Source organism: Microcaecilia unicolor, chromosome 3, assembly GCF_901765095.1.
Source record: "Microcaecilia unicolor chromosome 3, aMicUni1.1, whole genome shotgun sequence".
Lineage (NCBI taxonomy): Eukaryota > Metazoa > Chordata > Amphibia > Gymnophiona > Siphonopidae > Microcaecilia > Microcaecilia unicolor.
In genome coordinates, this window is record NC_044033.1 from 386,619,170 (window position 1) to 386,639,802 (window position 20,633).

Genomic DNA, 20,633 nt, shown 5'->3' on the forward strand with positions numbered 1-20,633 from the left:
AGAAATTATTTTAGGTATTCATCCCAACTTATAATTAATGTTCTTCAATAATCATGACAGTTACGTTATCAATGAAAAAATATTTCCGTAATCTTTATACTTTCAGAAAAAGAGTATGAAGACCTGATTGCAACCGAGCAAAATAAAAATGTGATGAACTTACTTGGAGAGTGCCAGGCCATAATTTCTCAGCTCTTCATTCAACTCAGCTAAGAGAATTCCTGCTTCTACTGTCACCTGCTTCTTCTCCTTATCCACCTAGAAAAGATTTAACCATACTATGAGGACAGTGTGCTCAGTCTTAAACAATATTGTGCTTCTATATGTTTGAAACATTGGCTAGTAGAAATGTTGACTGTTCTTTTAGAGGGCTCTTTACTAAGCTCTCTTAAGCAGCTAGTGGGGGTTTTACCACACTAATAGCCACTGTGTGTTAAACCAGTCAGCACAGTAAAAATCCCAGGCAATCTGCTTAACATTTGTATGGGCAGGCTGTTGTCACAGAAACAAAGCAGAGGCATGGCTGGCTATTACAGCTAGCACATGAGCTGGTGTTGGGTGCTAGCTATCACAACTGCTGACAGCATGGCTGGACCAGGACCGCCGAGAGACTAGGCCGGGCCCGGGGCAAGGCCGCCCTGCCTCCGCCCCCCCCCCCGCCCCCCCCCCCCCCCCCCCCCGCCGCTGCAGTCCGCGGTCTCACCTGCTTGCCTTCACGACTCCGGGTCCCCTGCATTCAAGGCAGCAGTCGCAGATCGCCTCTCTTCTGGCCTTCCCTCCCTGTGTCCCGCCCTCGTCTGATGTAACTTCCGGTTTCTGTGAGGGCGGGACACAGGGAGAGAAGGCCCGAAGGGAGGCGATCTGTGACTGCCACTTCGAATGCAGGGGGCCCGGAGCCGAGGAGGCAGGCAGGTGAGACCGGGAACTGCAGCGCTGGCAGCCTGACCCCGGCGCTGAGCCTGCCCAGGGAATTTTGCTCCCCTGCCCCCCCTCTCGGCAGCCCTGGGCTGGACAACACATCAAGAGGTGGTAAGTGTTCCCATGTTAATGTTTTGGAAAAATTAGTGCTGGACCTGCAAAAAATAATTATTTAAAAAGTCCTACATACTGCTGTAGAAGATCTGGGCTTAACAGGAGGAAAAAGTCTCATGTTAGAACACATCAAGCCCTGATCTTTATTTTAGTAAAAGCACACCCAAATTAGACTTAGAAAAATCTGTCCTCTCCCAATGAGTACATTCTTTGTTAATTTGACTGCACCATGGAATAACTCTACAAAGACAAATGATTACTACTACCATACAGAATATTAGGTGGAGCCAACAGATTTATATAATTTTAGTTTTATAGCATTAAAGAGCACACTAAGTAAAAACACTTCATGAAATACTTAAATAATATATCTCTCTCAATCGACACCAGAAGATGTCAATAAGCAAGTAGAAAAATACAGATAGATTGAATTTTACCAAGACTAAGAATGACAAAGAGAACTGAGGAACAGAATCAGAAAGAGAAGCATATTAATTAGAGGCAACACATATTGATTAACTTCAGACACAGCTGGTAGTATATTCAATGCAGGAAGAGATAACACAACTTTAGAAGCTTCCCTGGTAATCAAAAATTCATTGGGCTGCTTGAGATTAAAAACACACATACACACACAAATAATTTTTACCATTCTTCCCCCACCCCAAAATATAACAAGGGCCCTTTTACTAAGCTGTGTAAGCGTCTACGCGCACCCAACGCACGCCAAAATGGAGTTATCACGTGGCTCTTGCGGTAATTTCATTTTTGGTGTGCATCCGATATGTGCATCTGAAAAATCATTTTTATTTTTGTACGTGCGCAAAGTGGCATTTGACACACGTAGGTCATTACCGCCCGGTTACTGCATGAGACTTTACCACTAGGTCAATGGTTGGCGATAAGGTCTCAGACCCAAAATGGATGCGTGGCAATTTTCATTTTGCCACACATCCATTTTTGGCAAAAATACAAAAAAAGGCATTTCCGTCGCGGGGATGACCAAAGTTCACGGGGGTGTCGGAAGCGTAGCGAAGGCGTGCCTAACACATGGGCGTCCTCGACCGATAATGGAAAAAAGAAGGGCGTCCCTGACAAGCACTTGGACAACTTTACTTGGTTCATTTTTTGTTACGACCAAGCCTCAAAAAGGTGCCCGAACTGACCAGATGACCACCAGAGGGAATAGGGGATGACCTCCCCTTACTCCCCCCAGTGGTCACCAATCCCCTCCCACCCTAAAAATACCTTTTTAAATATTTTTTGCCAAACTCAAATGTCATACCTAGCTCCATGACAGCAGTATGCAGGTCTCTGGAGCAGTTTTAGTGGGTGCAGTGCACTTCAGGCAGGCGGACCCAGGCCCATCCCCACCCTATGTTACACCAGAAACCTACTGTACCCACATGTAGGTGCCCCCTTCACCCCTTAAGGCTATGGTAGTGGTGTACAGTTGTGGGGAGTGGGTTTTAGGGGGGGGGGGTTGGGGGACTCAGCATACAAGGTAAGGGAGCTATGTACCTGGGAGCAATTTATGAAGTCCACTGCAATGCCCCCTAGGGTGCCTGGTTGGTGTCCTGGCATGTGAGGGGGACCAGTGCACTACGAATGCTGGCTCCTCCCACGACCAAATGGCTTGCATTTGGTCGTTTCTGAGATGGGCATCCTCGGTTTCCATTATCGCCGAAAATCGGGGACGATCATCTCTAAGGTCGACCTAAATTTTGCGATTTGGGCGTCCTCGACCGTATTATCGAAACGAAAGCTGGATGCCCATCTTGTTTCAATACAGGTTTCCCTGTCCCTTCACAGGGACGTCCTGCAAGGACGTCCTCAGGAAAACTTGGGCACCCCTTTCAATTATGCCCCTCTATAAGTCCCTGCTAATCAGCACTGTTAATTGGATGCTAACAAGCAATTATCAGCACTAATGGCATTCATATTTACGCACACAACTCGCTAAGTGTATTCTATAACACAGTGCGCCTAAACTCTAAGTCGCGTAGTTGAAAAGAGGGCATGGCCATGGGCGGAGCGTGGGCACTTCTAAAATCTATGCACATTATTATAGAATACACCCACTCCTCCTCAGATTCTATATATTGCACCTAGATTTACACAAATAAATCCAGGCGTATTGTATAACTATGCGTGTAACTTGATTGGCTTAACAAGCTAATTAGCATTAACAGCAATAATGAGTACTAATTGGCAAAAATTAAAATGTACGCGCTTAGATTGCTAAGTGCATTCTATAATGTATTGTGCTTAAATTCTAACGTGCGTAAGCAAAATCTAATGCGCACAGGCAAAAAATGGGCATGGTTATGGGCATTCCACAATTTTTGCACACAGTTGTAAAATAAGGGCCAGTGTGCATAAATCTACACGCAGGGATTTACACCAGCTTTTTGTTGGCGTAAATGAATGCACGAAGATTCAGTCACATTAACTATGCCTAAGCATATTCTAAATACTGTGTGTAAATGTATGTGTGGTATTTAGAATACGCTTAGGCATTATTGCTTGTCGCGCGTAAATGTATACGCCCTATACAGAATCTGACCTTCTGCATCTAATTTAGGCATCGGGATTTACACCAAGTAGAACATGACCTAAATGGACATGACCAAATTTGGTCGCATAGGAAGATGCTTGGCATATTCTATATACCATGCAGAACTTTAAGCCTATTCTATAAAATCTAGGTGTACTTTAGAGAATACACCTAGATGTAATTTTGTTCGCATGGATTTTTCAGGAGCCATATATAGAATCTCCTCCTAAGGACTGAGTGCCATAAATGGCACCAAAACCCTCCCCCCCCCCCACCCCCCCCCCCCCCCCCCCCCCCCCCCCCCCCCCCACTGAGCAATATTCAATAAGCCACGCCTAAAGTTAGATGTGATTTATAGATTAGTGCATAAGAGCAAGGATAATTCCTACATGTACATAAGTACATAAGTAATGCCACACTGGGAAAAGACCAAGGGTCCATCGAGCCCTGCATCCTGTCCACGACAGTGGCCAATCCAGGCCAAGGGCACCTGGCAAGCTTCCCAAACGTACAAACATTCTATACATGTTATTCCCGGAATTGTGGATTTTTCTCAAGTCCATTTAGTAGCGGTTTATGGACTTGTCCTTTAGGAAACCGTCTAACCCCCTTTTAAACTCTGCCAAGCTAACCGCCTTCACCATGTACTCCGGCAACGAATTCCAGAGTTTAATTACACGTTGGGTGAAGAAAAATTTTCTCCGATTTGTTTTGAATTTACTACACTGTAGTTTCATTGCATGCCCCCTAGTCCTAGTATTTTTGGAAAGCGTGAACAGACGCTTCACATCCACCTGTTCCACTCCACTCATTATTTTATATACCTCTATCATGTCTCCCCTCAGCTGTCTCTTCTCCAAGCTGAAAAGCCCTAGCCTCCTTCGTCTTTCTTCATAGGGAAGTCGTCCCATCCCGTTTATCATTTTAGTCGCCCTTCGCTGCACCTTTTCCAATTCCACTATATCTTTCTTGAGATGCGGCGACCAGAATTGAACACAATTCTCAAGGTGCGGTCGCACCATGGAGCGATATAACGGCATTATAACATCCTCACACCTGTTTTCCATACCTTTCCTAATAATACCCAACATTCTATTCGCTTTCCGAGCCGCAGCAGCACACTGAGCAGAAGGTTTCAGTGTATTATCGACGACGACACCCAGATCCCTTTCTTGGTCCGTAACGCCTAACGTGGAACCTTGCATGACGTAGCTATAATTTGGGTTCTTTTTTCCCACATGCATCACCTTGCACTTGCTCATATTAAACGTCATCTGCCATTTAGCTGCCCAGTCTCCCAGTCTCGTAAGGTCCTTCTTTAATTTTTCACAATCCTGTTGCGAGTTGACGACTTTGAATAACTTTGTGTCATCAGCAAATTTAATCACCTCGCTAGTTACTCCCATCTCTAAATCATGTAAGCACATCCATTTGCACCAACGAAAATGTAGTGCAAATGCTGACACCTAAATTTAGGCGTATAGCCCCAACTCTTCGTGTAACTCAAATCCATGCTCACGCTCTGGCCACAACCACCCACTCTCCTATTGCCGTGCCCCCTTTTCAAGGACGTGTGTAAAATTTAGGCCCAGATCACGTGCCTAAATTTGCATCCGTACATCTTGATTCCAATTATCACCAATAACTGCTTTTTAAAGAGCCAATTATTGGCGCTAATTGGCTCCCTGTTCAATTAAGATGCGCATGCAATTTGGGCCCATGCCCAAATTTGCACAAGCATCTCAAGGCAACTTTTACAGAATTAGCCATTTTAGCACATAATCACAGAATGGCAGTTGAGTGCTCTACTGCCATTTATGCATTCAAGTGTACACTTATCCACATACATGCCATCAAATCAAATCAGGTCTTGTATACTGTTAAAATCCCCTCACTAGGGTTCAGTGCGGTTTACAAAATAGGTGTAACAAAGCAGAAACTGAATGCATGAGTCAAAAGAGTCTTATAGGAAAATCAGATGAATAGTAAGACGAGACAAGCATCATATTGATTGTTATGAAACAGACTTAGGGAATAGGAAGGTTTTTAGCCTCTTCCAGAAGCTAAGGTAAATAGTACCTATTCTCAAGGAAATAGGTAGCAAGTTACATATTGTTACTCCAAGTACAGGGAATAGAGAGCCAAAGATCTTCTGATACTGGATTGCCTTCTATAAATTTTAAAGTGCAACACACATTTTAAATATAGTTGCCTCGTTATAGAATGAAGGGGTTAATGTACACAAAACTGATTCGAATGCATGATTGCCTATGATTTAATACATGCACAATTGAGCTGCAAGTATTAAAACTTTGTATTAAAACAAATACATCAAACTGAAAAACAAATCACTATAAATCGGGGAGGGTGAGAGGGAGCCAAACTTTCCATAAACAACCCCAAACGTCTTGCCTCTGTACATTACTAGAATCCGCACACAGCTGTTTTGATATGTTGCATTTTTGATGCCCTGTTATAGGAATTAGTCTTAGCTAGTCAATTGGCACAAAACAGAACAGCAGGAACCTACCTTGAGGACTTTGTTCATTTTATTCATATGTATCATGAAGTCATCAGTGCAGGCAATGTCAGAAGGGGAATGGCCACCCCCCACGACCTTTACTCTCTTACTTCGTTGTCTGGCCAAATCTAGAATCTGTAAAGACATTATATTCCGTTTGAAAAGCTGCACCTCTCCACCTTCAGCACTTGCCATTGCATTAATATTTGAATGAACGGGACTATCAGTGTGAACGGTGTTGGATACACGTCCCTTAAAAAGCAGGAAGCCTAAGCCTACAGAGCCCAGTTTATTTTGGGGGGAGGGGAATGGTCAAAGTCAAATGAAAGAAATTACATTTTGCTTTCAAGATTCAAAGGTGATTTAATTTGTTGTCTTCTAAAATTCTCATTCTGGTGACCATGCTGACTTTTGTTTCACTTTTGTATCTTTGCCAAAGAGTTTTAGAGAACCAGAAGAATAATTGTTCATCACTAGAATCCACGGTAAATAGCCAACAGGCAGTAAATTAGGTTGCGAGAAGCCTCTTATGTTTTAGAAGACTGCTTATCTGCCAACACAAGAGTTCAGACTTTTTTTTTATTTTTCCTATCGAGGAAAAATATTCTTCACTTCTGATGGCTTAATGACAGTGAAAATCTGTAACACTTGGAAAAGGTAAATCTGAGAATACTATACTGTTGGGAATTAGGCAATGCCTCCAGATCATCACACACAGGGTAAGCCAAAATTATGATCAAACTAGACCACTTCTCAAACAGCTAAACTGGCTTCCAATTGAGTTCAGAGTAAAATTTAAGATTCCAAAAATAAGGTTTATTATAGTAATAAACCAGCATATATGGCATCTCTGGTTATTCCCTATTCTCCTTCTCGTACCCTTTGATCCCCCAATGATAATAGGCTTGTTTAACACCATCCATCTAAAGCAAGATGACAATCAATGAGATTCAGTACATTTTATTTTCTGTCTCCCATACTTTGGAACTCTCTCCCTCACTACCTTCACCTAGAGAGACCATATCCTGCATTTTGGGTTTCTCTGAAGGCTTATCTTTAACCATTCAACAGCTAGCTATTCTGGTTTTACATCTACAATGGAAGAGGTGTTTTAAGGTTCAATGGGGTCATAATGGGTTATGTTTGGGCGAATGATTGTTCTTATCTATAATTTCATAGAGTTCCTTTTCTTCTTTTTCACATATTTTTACATTTTGTAATCCACTTTGCCTCGTTCACAAATGAAGCAGTATAGTAAATGAATAAATGATAAACAGGAGCTACACATTTTTAATGCAAGGGAATAATAGCTAGATTTAGGCTGTTTTAAATATTTTCCTATTGAAATAAGAGAATTGTATATCTATAGCCAATTGTTGCCAGTTTAAAAAAGTGATAGCAATTTGTTGTGGGGGAGGAGGAGTAATTCTGGTAAAACTTAAGGGGCCTTCTACCAAAATGAGTTAAATTTCGGGCTTAACAAGCTGTAATGCAGAATTTAAGGGGTCCTTTTACTAAGCCACTTAGGTGCCTACGTACGCCCAATGCGCAGCCCGTGCGGTAATTTCATTTTTTATACACGTCAGAATATATTTTATTTTCTGGCATGCAGCGAAATCGGGCGGTAACTCCGACTTGACACACGTAAGCGATTACCGCATGGTTAACGCAAGAGACCTTACCGCTAAGTCAATGGGTGGCGGTAAGGTCTCAGACCCAAAATGGACACGCGCCAATTTTTATTTTGCTGCACATATTCATTTTTGGCAAAAAAAATTTTTTAAAGGCCTTTTTTACAGGTGCACTGAAAAATGGATCTGCGTGCGTCAATAACACGCGCTTACACTACTGCAGCCCATTTTTTAGCACACCTTAGTAAAAGGACCCCTTAATGAATGGCAAGCCCAAAACGAATGCTGCATCAAGACGAGGCATCCCAGGTATTTTTTACTGTAGGTCGTGCATTAATATTCAGATTAACGTATGGTACCTACTCCAGGTTAATGTGGAAGACCTTACCTCCGGATTCTATATAGCGCGCCTAGTGCTACGCATGGTTCTGCGCATAAATCTAGGTGTATTCTATAACTATACATGCAGATTAATTGTTTTAACAAGAAGTTAAGTGTTAACAGCTCTTAACAAGCAATAACGAGAACTCAATGACAAAAATTAGAATTTATGCACGTACATTGCTAAGCATATTCTGTAAAGTACTGCGCCTAAATTCCAATGCATGCAGGCAAAAAGGGGCATAGTTAGGGGTGTGGAAAGGAGCGTTTTGTGGGCGTTCCAAAATCTAGGCGCATTGTTATAAAATATGGGCCAGTGTGTTTACCCCAGCTTTTTGTTGCTGTAAATGGAGGCTTGTAGATTTAGTAGCATGAATTATGACTAAGCAAATTCTAAATACCACACATAGATTTACATGTGGTATTTAGAATATGCTTAGGCACGATTGCCTAATGCGGTTTAAATTTAGGCGCCATATGTTGAACCGGGCCCTTAACGCCTCCTGTTTAGAAGGTGGTAAGCGGTCCCACTTTAATTAGCCAGTTAGCATGTGGTAAATGTAACGCACTAGCTGGCTAATGCTTCCATGCCCACTCTCCACCCACTTCACGTCTCCAGATAGGAAAATTCAGAAAAATTCAGTAATGCACAATTTAACTTTTTAGCACACAATAAAAATTCAAGCGTGCTAATGCTAGAAACACCCATATATTCCTAGAGACACCCATATATTCCTATGGGTGTCTCTATAGTTAGTGCATGCTAAAAAATCCCTTAACAAGGTTGCACGTTATGCACATTAACCTTGCATCAAGTGCTTAATGCCCTTTAGTAAAAGGGCCCCTTAATGAAATCTGGGAAATCTCTTCTGTATTTGACCTTTTATTATTCATCTTTCTAATATTACCAAATCAAATTAAACAAAGGACATGAAAATATTTTTTGATGTGAAACTGTCTGTTATACCACATTTATAACCAGACTTTTCGCTCTAGATTTTATATATGGCGTCAAAAAAGTGCTATTCTATAAGCCATGCTTAAAGTTAGGTTAAGTTTACAGAATAGTGCTTACGCCCAAAATCAGCCATTTGCACCAACTATAAAAACATGTGTTACTTTTTGGAGCGCTCTGGTTACACCCATGCCCCTCCCATTTTTGCACCCCCTTTTTCTGATTGTGCATAAATTTTAGGTGCGGATCCTGCACCTAAATTTACACACATGCTAATCAAATTTAATTAGTGCCAATTACTGCTTGTTAAAAAGCAATTGGCTTGTTATTCAATTAAATTGTGCATGCAAATTGGGCGCACACCCAAATTTGTGCACACAATTTTTGGCAACTTTTATAGGATTAGGGGGTTGATGTTTTGTCTTGTGAATTATTTTTAATGAAATCTTTATGAAAAGGTTTGGGGTTTTTTCATCAGTAGGTTCCTATTTCTTACCTCCTTCACTTGCTCTACAGAAGTTGGTTGAAAATATAATTCAGGCTGAGAGCCATATGTCTCAGCCCAGTTCTGGAACTTGAAACCTGCATGACCTATAACCTAAGAAATAAATAAATAAAGTTATTATCTTTCCCTAAAATACTCAAGACAACACAAAGTCACACAAAACAACTGCAAGAACCATTTCATCTGACCACTGGCCCTTCCTATTGTAATACAATAAACACTAGTTAAACTCAACTTGACCTTTGTTCTTCACTGCTATTGATTCAGTCTGCATGCTCCATGCTATCTTGTATTCCTAGCCATTTTTTTGTCTTTTCTGCTTTCATTTATTTCACAATTTTATAGATCACCTTTCTAACAAAAATCAGAGCACTTCACCAAATTACATGACAATAATCAATATCATTTATAGAAGTTCTCCCAAGAAACTTACATGTACAAAAAATAGCTTAAGTAAATATATTATATATAAGCTGGTATATATCATTTTTTGCAAATATCCTGAACTCATACAAATTCAGTCTTCATTCATTTAGGGGCCCTTTCACTAAGGGCCCTGTTTACTAAGGCGTGTTAGCATTTTTAATGCGCCTACAATTAGAGTGCGTGCTAACAGTATAGGCGCCTATAGGGATACTGTAGGCGCGTATACAGTTAACGCGCATACATGGTTAATGCGCCTTAAAAATGTTAACGTGCCTATAATGTGGCTTAGTAAACAGGGCCCTAAGTAGTGCTAAGCCACCGTGGACTTACCGCGTGGCAATCTGGAACTACCACCAGCCCAATGTATGCGGCGGCGGCCGTTCCACCCCTACTGTGCGCCATTTCCAGCTCTAGGGAAAATAGGTCCCTATTTTTAAAGCAGCAGTTACCCACCAGGTTAGCGCAGGAGCCCTTACTGCCACCTTAATGGGTGGCAGTAAGTGCTCCCCCCTCCCACATGGCCACACGGTAAATGCAATCTTACCGCATGGCCATTTCTTTTTTTGGCCTAACTGCTGCGGTAAAAAGGGCCTCAGTGCACAGAAAAATGGCCACCGACACCAGTGCAGGGTCCTTTTTTACTGCAGCTTAGTAAAAGGGCCCCTTAAGTCATTATCTTGTTCTGTTTTGGTAGACATATAGGTAACTACATGACGTTAACAGTCTTCTCATCTCCATCTTCCCTACACCTTACCCCTCCCAATCTCTTTCCTTTTGCCTATCATGCCTTGTTTACCTTTCCTTGTTCAATTCACCTATTCTTAAAACCTTACTATTACTATGTTTATTACAGTTTGTAATATTCTCCTTACAATACTTTGTAATACTATTTACTATGTAAGCCGCATTGAAACTGCTGTGTGTGGGAAAGTGCGGGTTACAAACGTAATAAATAAATAAATAAATATGAGGATTGTGTCAACTGTGAGGACTGAAATCAGCCAATCAGCTTTTAGTGTACCTGCCTAATCAGAAGTAATAATAACAGACAATCGATTACATTTAGACTTTAGCCTGACACGGGAATTATATATTTTCCAGGGAACTATGGGCCCCTTTTACTAAGCCTACGTACGCTCAACATATGGCAATTCCATATTACAGCCTGGCTACTGCGTGGCCCGTGTGCTAATTTCATTTTTTATGTGTGGAAAATATTTTTATTTCCTGGCATGCGGGCGGTAATCAGCATTTTACACATGTAGACCGTTGTTGCCCAGTTACCATGTGAGACCTTACCGCTAGGTCAATGGCTGGCAGTAAGGTCTCAGATCCAAAATGGACGCGCAGCAATTTTCATTTTGGCGCACGTCCATTTTCGGCAAAAATACAGAAAAAGGCATTTTTTACAGGTGCACTGAAAAATGATTCTGCGCGTGCCCAAAACACACATCTATACTACCGCAGACCATTTTTCATCGCGCCTTAGTAAAAGGGAAAGGAAATGGGACTTGATATACCACTTTTTTGTGGTTTTCACAACTACATTCAAAGAGATTTACATAGTACACTACACTAACCATTAGGCTACTCCTCCACTCCAAGCCATGTAATCCAAATTTCAGTACTTGCTATAGGAAAACCAGTCAGAACAGTGGTTCCTCATGAAAAGAGCTATTTTAGCAGAGAGACTGCATCGACTAGGGTACTACAGAAGAAGATGAAGCCTGGAAACAAAGGCCAGATACTGCTATGGGTGACCAAGGAAGGCAACTGCCAGGCAGCGGCAGGATTGTATTTTGAGAAGACAGTCTCTCACAAATAGGAAACTTACATCATCTCAGCTGTGAAGAGAATGGCAGGACAGATATTCAGTTACAATGAGTTTAAGTACTGCAAGAAAAAAATGCCTAGAATTTGGTCTGAGAGGGTACAAGGCCAGGAAGAAACCACTTTTTTTTTGTTACATTTGTACCCCGCACTTTCCCATTCATGGCAGGCTCAATGCAGCTTACATGGGGCAATGGAGGGTTAAGTGACTTGCCCAGAGTCACAAGGAGCTGCCTGTGCCTGAAGTGGGAATCGAACTCAGTTTCTCAGTTCCCCAGGACCAAAGTCCACCACCCTAACCACTAGGCCACTCCTCCACAAACTGAGAAAAAGATGATGGTCCTGGGCTGTAAAATATTCAAAGTGGAGCAAGGAAATGTGAGAGGAGGTCTTGTTCTGTGATGAAGTACATTTTGATCTTGGGAAATCAGGGAAAAGCATATATAAGATGATTTCCAGGGCAGGAATTCAAACCAGTGCCTTGACCAGTCAGTGAAGTATCCTACAAAAGTGATTATCTGTGGTTATATGGCAGCAACTGGTGTTAGAAGGCTACATATTGCGGAAGGGGTGGTGAATGAAAAGAAATATGTGCGAATCCAACAAAAAAATGCTTGTTTCATCAACTGACTATTTGTTCTCTGGCAATTAAATCTTCCAAGATAACAATGCTCCTTGTCATAGGGACAAGACCGTTGTTGAATTGAAGAAGAAGAGAAAGCCGACAACAATTGACTGGTTTATTCAGTCCCCAGATCTCAATCTCATCGAGAATCTGTGGAGGAAGATGTCTGTGGAAATATCGAAACAACAGTCAATGGCGCAGCGTGAGCTCATAGAGTCACTGACTGCAGGACTATCACATGTGACCACCTTGTGAAGCTTGTTCACTTCAGACGGGAGCGATGCTGACTTCTCTTCAAGAGTAAAGTTTGGCCAATCAAGTATTGAATACAATAAATAAAGCAGAAACAGTCCTTTTCAGGGCTAAATTTAAAATCAAAAGGAAATATATGTAGATTTAAAAACAAAGGAGGTGATATTCAAAGCGATTTAACCAGTCAGAAACAGCTCCTGGCCGGTTAAATCACATGTTCGGAGCTACCCGCATATATTCCGTGGCTCTTAACTGGTTAGTGCCACTGAATCTCACCACAGACTGTTAAACTCAAAGCCAGCTACTTTGCGGGTGATCTGAAGGCACAACTGGCACTTATGCAACTAACTGCTGGTTAAATCAGACTTTGTAAAATTCAGTCCTATCTTTATTTAGTTTCGCTTATGTGGTTAATTGCTGAATATCGCACTTAACCACATAAGAAATAGCCAGCTGCAAAAACCTGGAAATTCAACGCCAGTGCCCAGATATGGCCTGGTATCAAATATCTGGGAATAACGCTGGTGGTGGCTAAAATAATGCTCACTGTTGCCAGCTGAGTATCGACTCTATAGCGGGTACAATAAACAACTCTATCAATGCAACTGGTCAATAATAATGAACAATAATGTGGAAATTCAAAATACCTGCGAGTAACACATTCCATGCTTATAATTAGAGATATAGGGGTGCCAACAATAGTGTATATTGCAAGTGATGGTTCAGTAATACCTCAGTTTTCGTTGCCTTCGGTTATCGTCGGTTTCAGTTTTCGTCGATTTTTTTCGTGAAAATTTTGTTTCGGATTTCGTCAGTTGCCTCGGATTTCGTCGGCATGCCCATGTGACCTCGCTGCTAATTTTGCGAAAACGCGTTCTCCTGCTCAGTGTGGTGTTGTTTCTCGTTGTGTGAGCATCACCTTGCGCATCTAGCCAAACAATTCTATTGCTTTCCAGTGTTTTTACTCATATGGAAATAATTGCCTCGGTTTTTGTCGGTTTCGGATTTCGCTGATTGTTTTCGGACGGATTATCGACAAAAGCCAAGGTATCACTGTATATAACAACTCAGTTGAAAATTAGAACAAAACAGCATAAAAATACTGTTTTACACAGTGGTGTGCTGGAGTCGGCTCAAACAAGCTCTCAAGAGCCGTTTGTTAAGTTTTTAAGAATTTTGGGAGTAAGTTGTTAAATTAGACACAGGGGATTTAGGCCCCCCCAATTTGGGCTCAGCCCCCTCCTGAACTCCCTTTTACCTTTGCTGGCACGGATGCTGAGCTCCACCAGCCAAATAAATAGGCTGCTGCTTGTTTCCGGCTCTCAGCATGCACTGGGGGGGGGGGGGGGGGGAGAGGGGAGAGAGAAGAATGCATTGCCTCCCCAGTCCACCCCTGCCCCCCCAAAAAAACTGTAGGGCTGGCTATGAATGTACGTGCTTGTATGCTTGGAGAGAGAGCCTGTTGTTAAACATTTATCTGCAAACCACTGGTTACAGAGCTTCAAAATGTGATTAAACGGCTAAAAACATATTTCAGCCAAATGATGAACTTATAGATACCACTGTAAATAATAAAACCACTTTATTTTAATAACATCTCTACCATATTATAATCTGAATAAAATAAATGCATAATTATTAAATCCACATTATTTTTGACCTTCAAAAAAAAAGCCATGTTGTCAGCAAATCCTAACAGGATTATTTGATCTTGCAGTCTCATGTGAGAGATCATTCCATTTAAAGGAAACCAAATAACCAAAAAGCTTTTTCATTCAATAATTTTTAACAGTGGCATTTTTAAGCAGTTTTCTCCAGGGAATGTAGCATGTGCCTTATATGTTTGCTTCAAGAACAAAAAACAAACTAGAAGGTAGAAAACATCAAAATCAAACATTTTATAGAAACTTTTTGCCATATATGGCTGTTGCTATGGAGCTACAAATCAATTGTCTTCAAAAAATTGCTCACAAAAAAATTAGTCCCAAAATATATTATATGAGGACTGCAAATTTAAACAACAAAATATGAAAAATATGAAAAAAGGGAAAGGAAAAAGTGTCAGAACAATCCAGATAACACAAAGAGTTGGGCGGAAGAGGCATAGACTAGACATAAAAGACCTGAGTCTATTTATGGTGCCTGAAAATTTGCCCCCCCCCCTCCAAATTTCAGCCTAGGCGTGTTCTATAAACCATGCCTAACTTTAGGCGTGGCTTATATGGCCCTTATAGGGCCAGACTTTGATCCTGGGGAACTGAGTTCAATTCCCACTGCAGTTCCTTGTGACTCTGGGCAAGTCACTTAACCCTCTATTGTCCCTGGTACAAAATAAGTACCTGAATATATGTAAACTGCTTTGAATATAGTTGCAAAAACCTCAGAAAGGCGGTATATCAAGTCCCATTTCCCTTCCCTTCCCTTATGCATTACTAAACCTAGTCACAGGAATTTACGCCAAATAAAACCTTTTGTAAATACCGGTGTCTAAGTTAGGAATGATGCAGGGGTATTCTATAAACATGCGCATAATTTCTTGTAACACCCACAAGCTGCCCATTCCATGCCTATGGCCACGCGCCCTTTTTGGATTCATGTCTTAGAACTTACGCGCACCACTTTATAGAATACTCCTAGCAAGTTGTGCGTGTAAATTCTAATTAAATCCAAATTACCCATGGATTCTATACAGCGCGCCTAGAGATCCATACTGATATCAGCTCAGATTCTATAATAAGGCATGTAACTTAATTGGCTTAACAAGTTAATCAGCGTTGATAACAGTTTTCATCTACTATGTTACTATGTTCAACACGCAATAATGAGCACTAATTGGCAATAATTAGAATTTACACAAACAACTGGATGAGAACACCGCCTGTGCACCTCGATGCTTCACCCTCTGACCCAAAGCCTCGAAGTCTCATACGATACGTTCAGTAGGATACTTAGCTGTATCATTTGTGCCAACATGGATGAGTATCATAGGAGCATGGTCCGTAGGCTTGATGAGGTGTCTATACCTCACTAATTCACAATTCTTTTCTCACTCAACCATGATCCCTCTGCTGAGGAAACAAAGGGAAATACTACATATGCTTTAACATTTAATAGGTTTGAATTGTACTTCTACCTATGAAATAGGGTGGGTTCATATAATATGTGAAAAGCCTTTTTACTTCAATGCTCACTAGGGCTGTTCACTGATTAAAAGCTTTAATTGCACGATTAATCACAGCAAAAAAACTTTTAATTGCATAGAGTGTCCCCCTCACATTTTCACCTGTATAGTGTAAAATATAGACTGCAGATTGTACTTCAGTTACTAAACTGAAAATAAAATAATTTTTCCTACCTTTGTTGTCCGGTGATTTTTATTTTTCTAATCATCTTATTCCCTGTCTCTGGTTTTGTTCTTCTGTTTGTGCTCTGAACTCTATTTTCAGGGCCTCCTCTCTCCTCACTATTTTTTTTCTCTCCTCCTCTCTTATTCATTTCTTCCACTACAACATCTTTCACATTCAACTTTCTGCCATTTTTCTTCCTCTTTATATCTGTCTTGTTTCTATCCTTTCCCTTCCCCTTCACCCATGGGCATCATTTCCTGTCTCCTTCTGTCTCTCCTCCCCTTCCCTCCCCTCCATGGGTACCATTGCCTCCCATCTCTCCTCCCACCCTTTGGGCACCATCTCCTCTCTAGCATCCGACTCCTGCAGAAGGAAACAGGAAGTTTCATCAGAGAAGGTAGGATGTTAGAGAGAGAGTGGAACAGCATTTGCTTAATGCTGCTGTATATACAAGGCAAGTTTCGGAGGGTGGTGGGCAGGTGGGATGAGATGCCAGAGAGTGGGGTGGCAGGAGAGAAAAGTCTGCCAGTGTACGGTGGCAGGTAGGAGAGAGCAAGCTACAGGAGCACCGGGGATGGAGGGGGCAGTGGAAGGAGAGAGCAATATGCCGCGATTAATTGAGTTAAAAGTATTAGCGCAAGTTGAAAATGTTAACGTGATTAATCGTGTTAAAATGCATTCAATGAACAGCCCTAATGCTCACCCAATTCTGAATCAGATCTGCAATCAGAGGTCAGAATGAATAAAAATATGACAATTCCAAATCTGAAGAATCCAGGATCCTAGAATACAAAATCTGGATCAGCCCATTTTCTCCATTATGACTGTTACTAAACCTCAATGCTCTCTGCTTCAGAATTCCTAGCAGCTTACCAGTAAGTTCTCCTATTAACTGAGCTCTTATGTTTTACTCTGTACTTTACACAGCTTCTGATTTTAAGTTGGCATGCAATCCGTAGTGCCACTGCAATCCACAGCACACAGAACAACAGAGGAGCTGCAATGAAATATAACAAAATATTTCCATCAAGGAAATCATTCACCTGAAGCCTGAGTGCTTTCAAGCATCACCAAAACATGACAGGAAACTGTCCCTCTCATTGCTCCATTTAAATCCTTTTGGATCAGGGATCGGACACTGCCCTAAGTTCAGTTATTTTAGTCTACATGTGGTTAGGACACAGGTGAGGTCCACATGCTCAGTAAACAATTCTGGAACACAAAATTGCTTTTTTGAAAACTGTAAGATGAGCGCAGATGCTTTTAGTCTTTTTTTTCCAACACAACATGCTTAATTGGCATGATGTCACATCAGTTGACTATGACTTTTCAGATTCAATTGATCTGACAACCACTCTGAAGTTAAAGTGATTGAATATGACTTTGTTCAGAATGATTCAGGCAGCTGAATATGAAGTGATCGTTGCAGTGTAACTGCTGCCAATCCCTTGGCTCTGTAATGCGCTATTAGGAATGAACAGAGAAGCCATAAAGAATTACTGCTTTTCCTGCCAAGAGAGAAAAAAATGTCTACACATATCAAATTGTGCTTTAAATGATTAATGAGCATTTAAAACTTTCAGATCTCCAGAAAATTTGCGGAGCTTTCAGTTTCTAGTTCACTGCATTACTGCTGAGATTTATTCAGGATAGCAGACAGTGCTTTTCAACTGGTGGCACTACTTACCATTTCAAGTAACACCAGATATACTCAGTGCTATACAGATATAAATGAGGCCATAAGCACAGCTGCTAATGGTCTAATAGGCTTATGAGGAATCTAAGAAAGTATTCGTTCACGGGAAGGGTGGTGGAAGCGTGGAATGGTCTCCCGGTGGAGGTCGTAAAGACGAGGACTGTGTCACAATTTAAGAAAGCGTGGGACAGGCACATGGGATCCCCTAGGAAAAGGAAGAGTTAGTCCTTTTCCTAAGGGATCCCACGTGCTTCTCCCACAGAGTTAGTGGTCATGGAGGATGGGCAGACTGGATGGGTCATTTGGCCTTTATCTGCTACCATGTTTCTATGTAAGTTCCTAGACTGTTAAGAATCATAAAAGAAGATGGCAAGGCGTACAGGGGAGAATTCTATAAATGGTGCCTAAAAATCAGCACCGAAAAAAACCTCTTAAACGGTATTCCATAAGCCGTGCCTAAGGTTTGGCACTATTTAAAGAATAACGCTTAAGCAGAGAGGTCACACGTAAATTTAAGTGCTGCCATTTGCACCAACAGAAATGCGGCACTTAAATTTACGTGTGACCTCTCCGCTTAAGCCAGAAAGCAATTTTTGGGTTGGCCTACAGGTTGGATGAGTGGGCACTAGAGAAAACCTGCCACCTGATGCACCCATTCTCCTCCCCTAACCCAATCCTAATAACTTCAATGAGCTTAGCAGTGTAGGCTTCAGTGGCTGCAGGCCACGTTGAGGGCTGGGGTAAGTACAAGAGACTACACTTTTCATCCGTCATTGAGCCACAGTCCTCCACAGTCCCCCACATCTGGCGAGATAGCCTGTGTCAAACACTATCCTCAAAGTTTCACCAAACTCGAGCATAAGCCGAAATAGTAGACCATTTCTGCATCTGCAATCAATGCATCTGAGCATCCTTTCCACCTCAAATGGGACCTCTCAAGGGCCAGGATATAAGACCAAAGTGGGAGATGTCCTCCATCTGAACTGGTCCCTGAACCAGAAGGTCGGGAATCAGAGGCAGCCGAAATGGTTTGGCGACTAGGAGCCACACCAGATCTGCATACCATAGATGCCGGGGCAAGTCCAGAGCCACCAGAATAACCAGGCCCAGAAGAGACTGGATCCGGTGCAGCACACTGCCACTCAGCTAAGGCAGGAAGATGTAAATGATTTCTGCCGCTGGCTAAGGCAGGAGAAGAGTATCTAACCCCTCTGACCCATACTCACAACGCTGGCTGAAGAACCATGTGACCTTGGCACTGGCCCGTGTCACCGTGAGTCCATCACTGGCATGCACCAACGTCAAGCAATGACCCCGAACACTGCCGCCGAGAGTTGCCATTCGCCTGGATCTAGGAATTCCAGTTGAGAAAGTTCACCTGCACACTGACTGCCCCCGGAATGTGGATGGCTGATAAGCCCAGAAGATGACGTTCTGCCCATTGCAACAGTTGCCATGCCTCTACATCCAGAGCCCAGCACTGCATGCCCCCCAGACAATTTATGTACGCCACCGACGTAGTGTTGTCGGAGAGCACCTGAACCCTCCACACCTCACAAAAGGCCCAGAGAGCCTATGATGCAGTCCAAAGTTCCAGTCAACTGATCGACTACTGTGCCTCCGTCAGGTTGCAAAGGTCCTGTACATAGTGCTGCAGACAATGAGCTCCCCAGCCTGTCAAGCTGGCATCTGTCCCTACCACAATCCATTGAGATGCCAATGGAACGCTATTCCACAGGTTGGAGGGAAAAAGCCACCATACCATACTGCTCCTCATTGGCAGCATCCACTGAGAGTGCACTGAATAGTGCTGTGACACTGGCAACCACTGGCTCAATAATGCCTGCTATAATGGGCATCATGTGGGCCCTCACCCAGGGCAACACCAATTGCACATAGTGCCATGAATGCAGGCATATTTATCAATCTCCCAAATACATAATTATTCAAATAACTTTCTCAACCTTCATCCTCATAACATATCTACTGATGATGGACATATAAGCATTATAATTTGTTGTCCGGGGATCTTCAGATATTTCAAACGTTTCCACCATATGGGACTTCGCCCCAAACTGTAAATGGTGTCCTTTACATCCTCATGGATCAACCCGTAAAACACTTTTTTTTCTTTTTTTTTTTGTTTTCTTTTGTTGTTTAAATCTTAAAAGACATTATATTCAGTTAATTTTTCAAAAGATATTACTTAACTTAGCTTAGAATAAGTAGCAGCAGCGATTTTTCTTCCAGCTCAAACCTCTGCCGACATGGCCAGGTTTCGTTATACTTAGTCAGGGAAGAGGCTTTCTTGACGAAGTATAACGAAACCTGGCCATGTCAGCAGAGGTTTGAGCTGGAAGAAAAATCGCTGCTACTACTTATTCTAAGCTAAGTTAAGTAATATCTTTTGAAAAATTAACTGAATATAATGTCTTTTAAGATTTAAACAACAAAAGAAAACAAAAAAAAAGAAAAAAAAGTGTTTTATGGGTTGATCCATGAGGATGTAAAGGACACCATTTACAGTTTGGGGCGAAGTCCCATATGGTGGAAACGTTTGAAATATCTGAAGATCCCTGGACAACAAATTATAATGCTTATATGTCCATCATCAGTAGATACATTTTGAGGATAAAGGTTGAGAAAGTTATTTGAATAATTATGTGTTTGGGAGATTGATAAATATGTGATTTGAAATATTCCCCACACTATAAGTTAAGGTCTACTTAATTAGATGAATGCAGGCATGGCATCTGCACTAAACGGTGAACCTGGTCTTGTAGCTTTACCAGATGCTGCTCCGGAAGAAACACACGGCCCTGAGCTGTGTCAAAACGCACCCCTAGACATTCCAAAGTCTGGGTGGGAACCAAAT

The 20,633-nt window shown here is 41.8% G+C and overlaps 1 protein-coding gene across 1 annotated transcript in view; it reads right to left on the reverse strand.

Moving 5' to 3' along the window:
• Positions 1-20,633, reverse strand: part of LOC115467029 (L-gulonolactone oxidase-like) — a 212,740-nt gene that overhangs the window by 177,255 nt on the left and 14,852 nt on the right. Inside the window, exons 2-4 of the mRNA XM_030198676.1 lie at positions 9,574-9,675; positions 6,120-6,245; positions 164-258 (exon numbers count right to left, since the gene is read on the reverse strand). Of these exons, the coding sequence (XP_030054536.1) occupies positions 164-258; positions 6,120-6,245; positions 9,574-9,675 (323 nt within the window). The remainder of the gene's footprint in view (positions 1-163; positions 259-6,119; positions 6,246-9,573; positions 9,676-20,633) is intronic.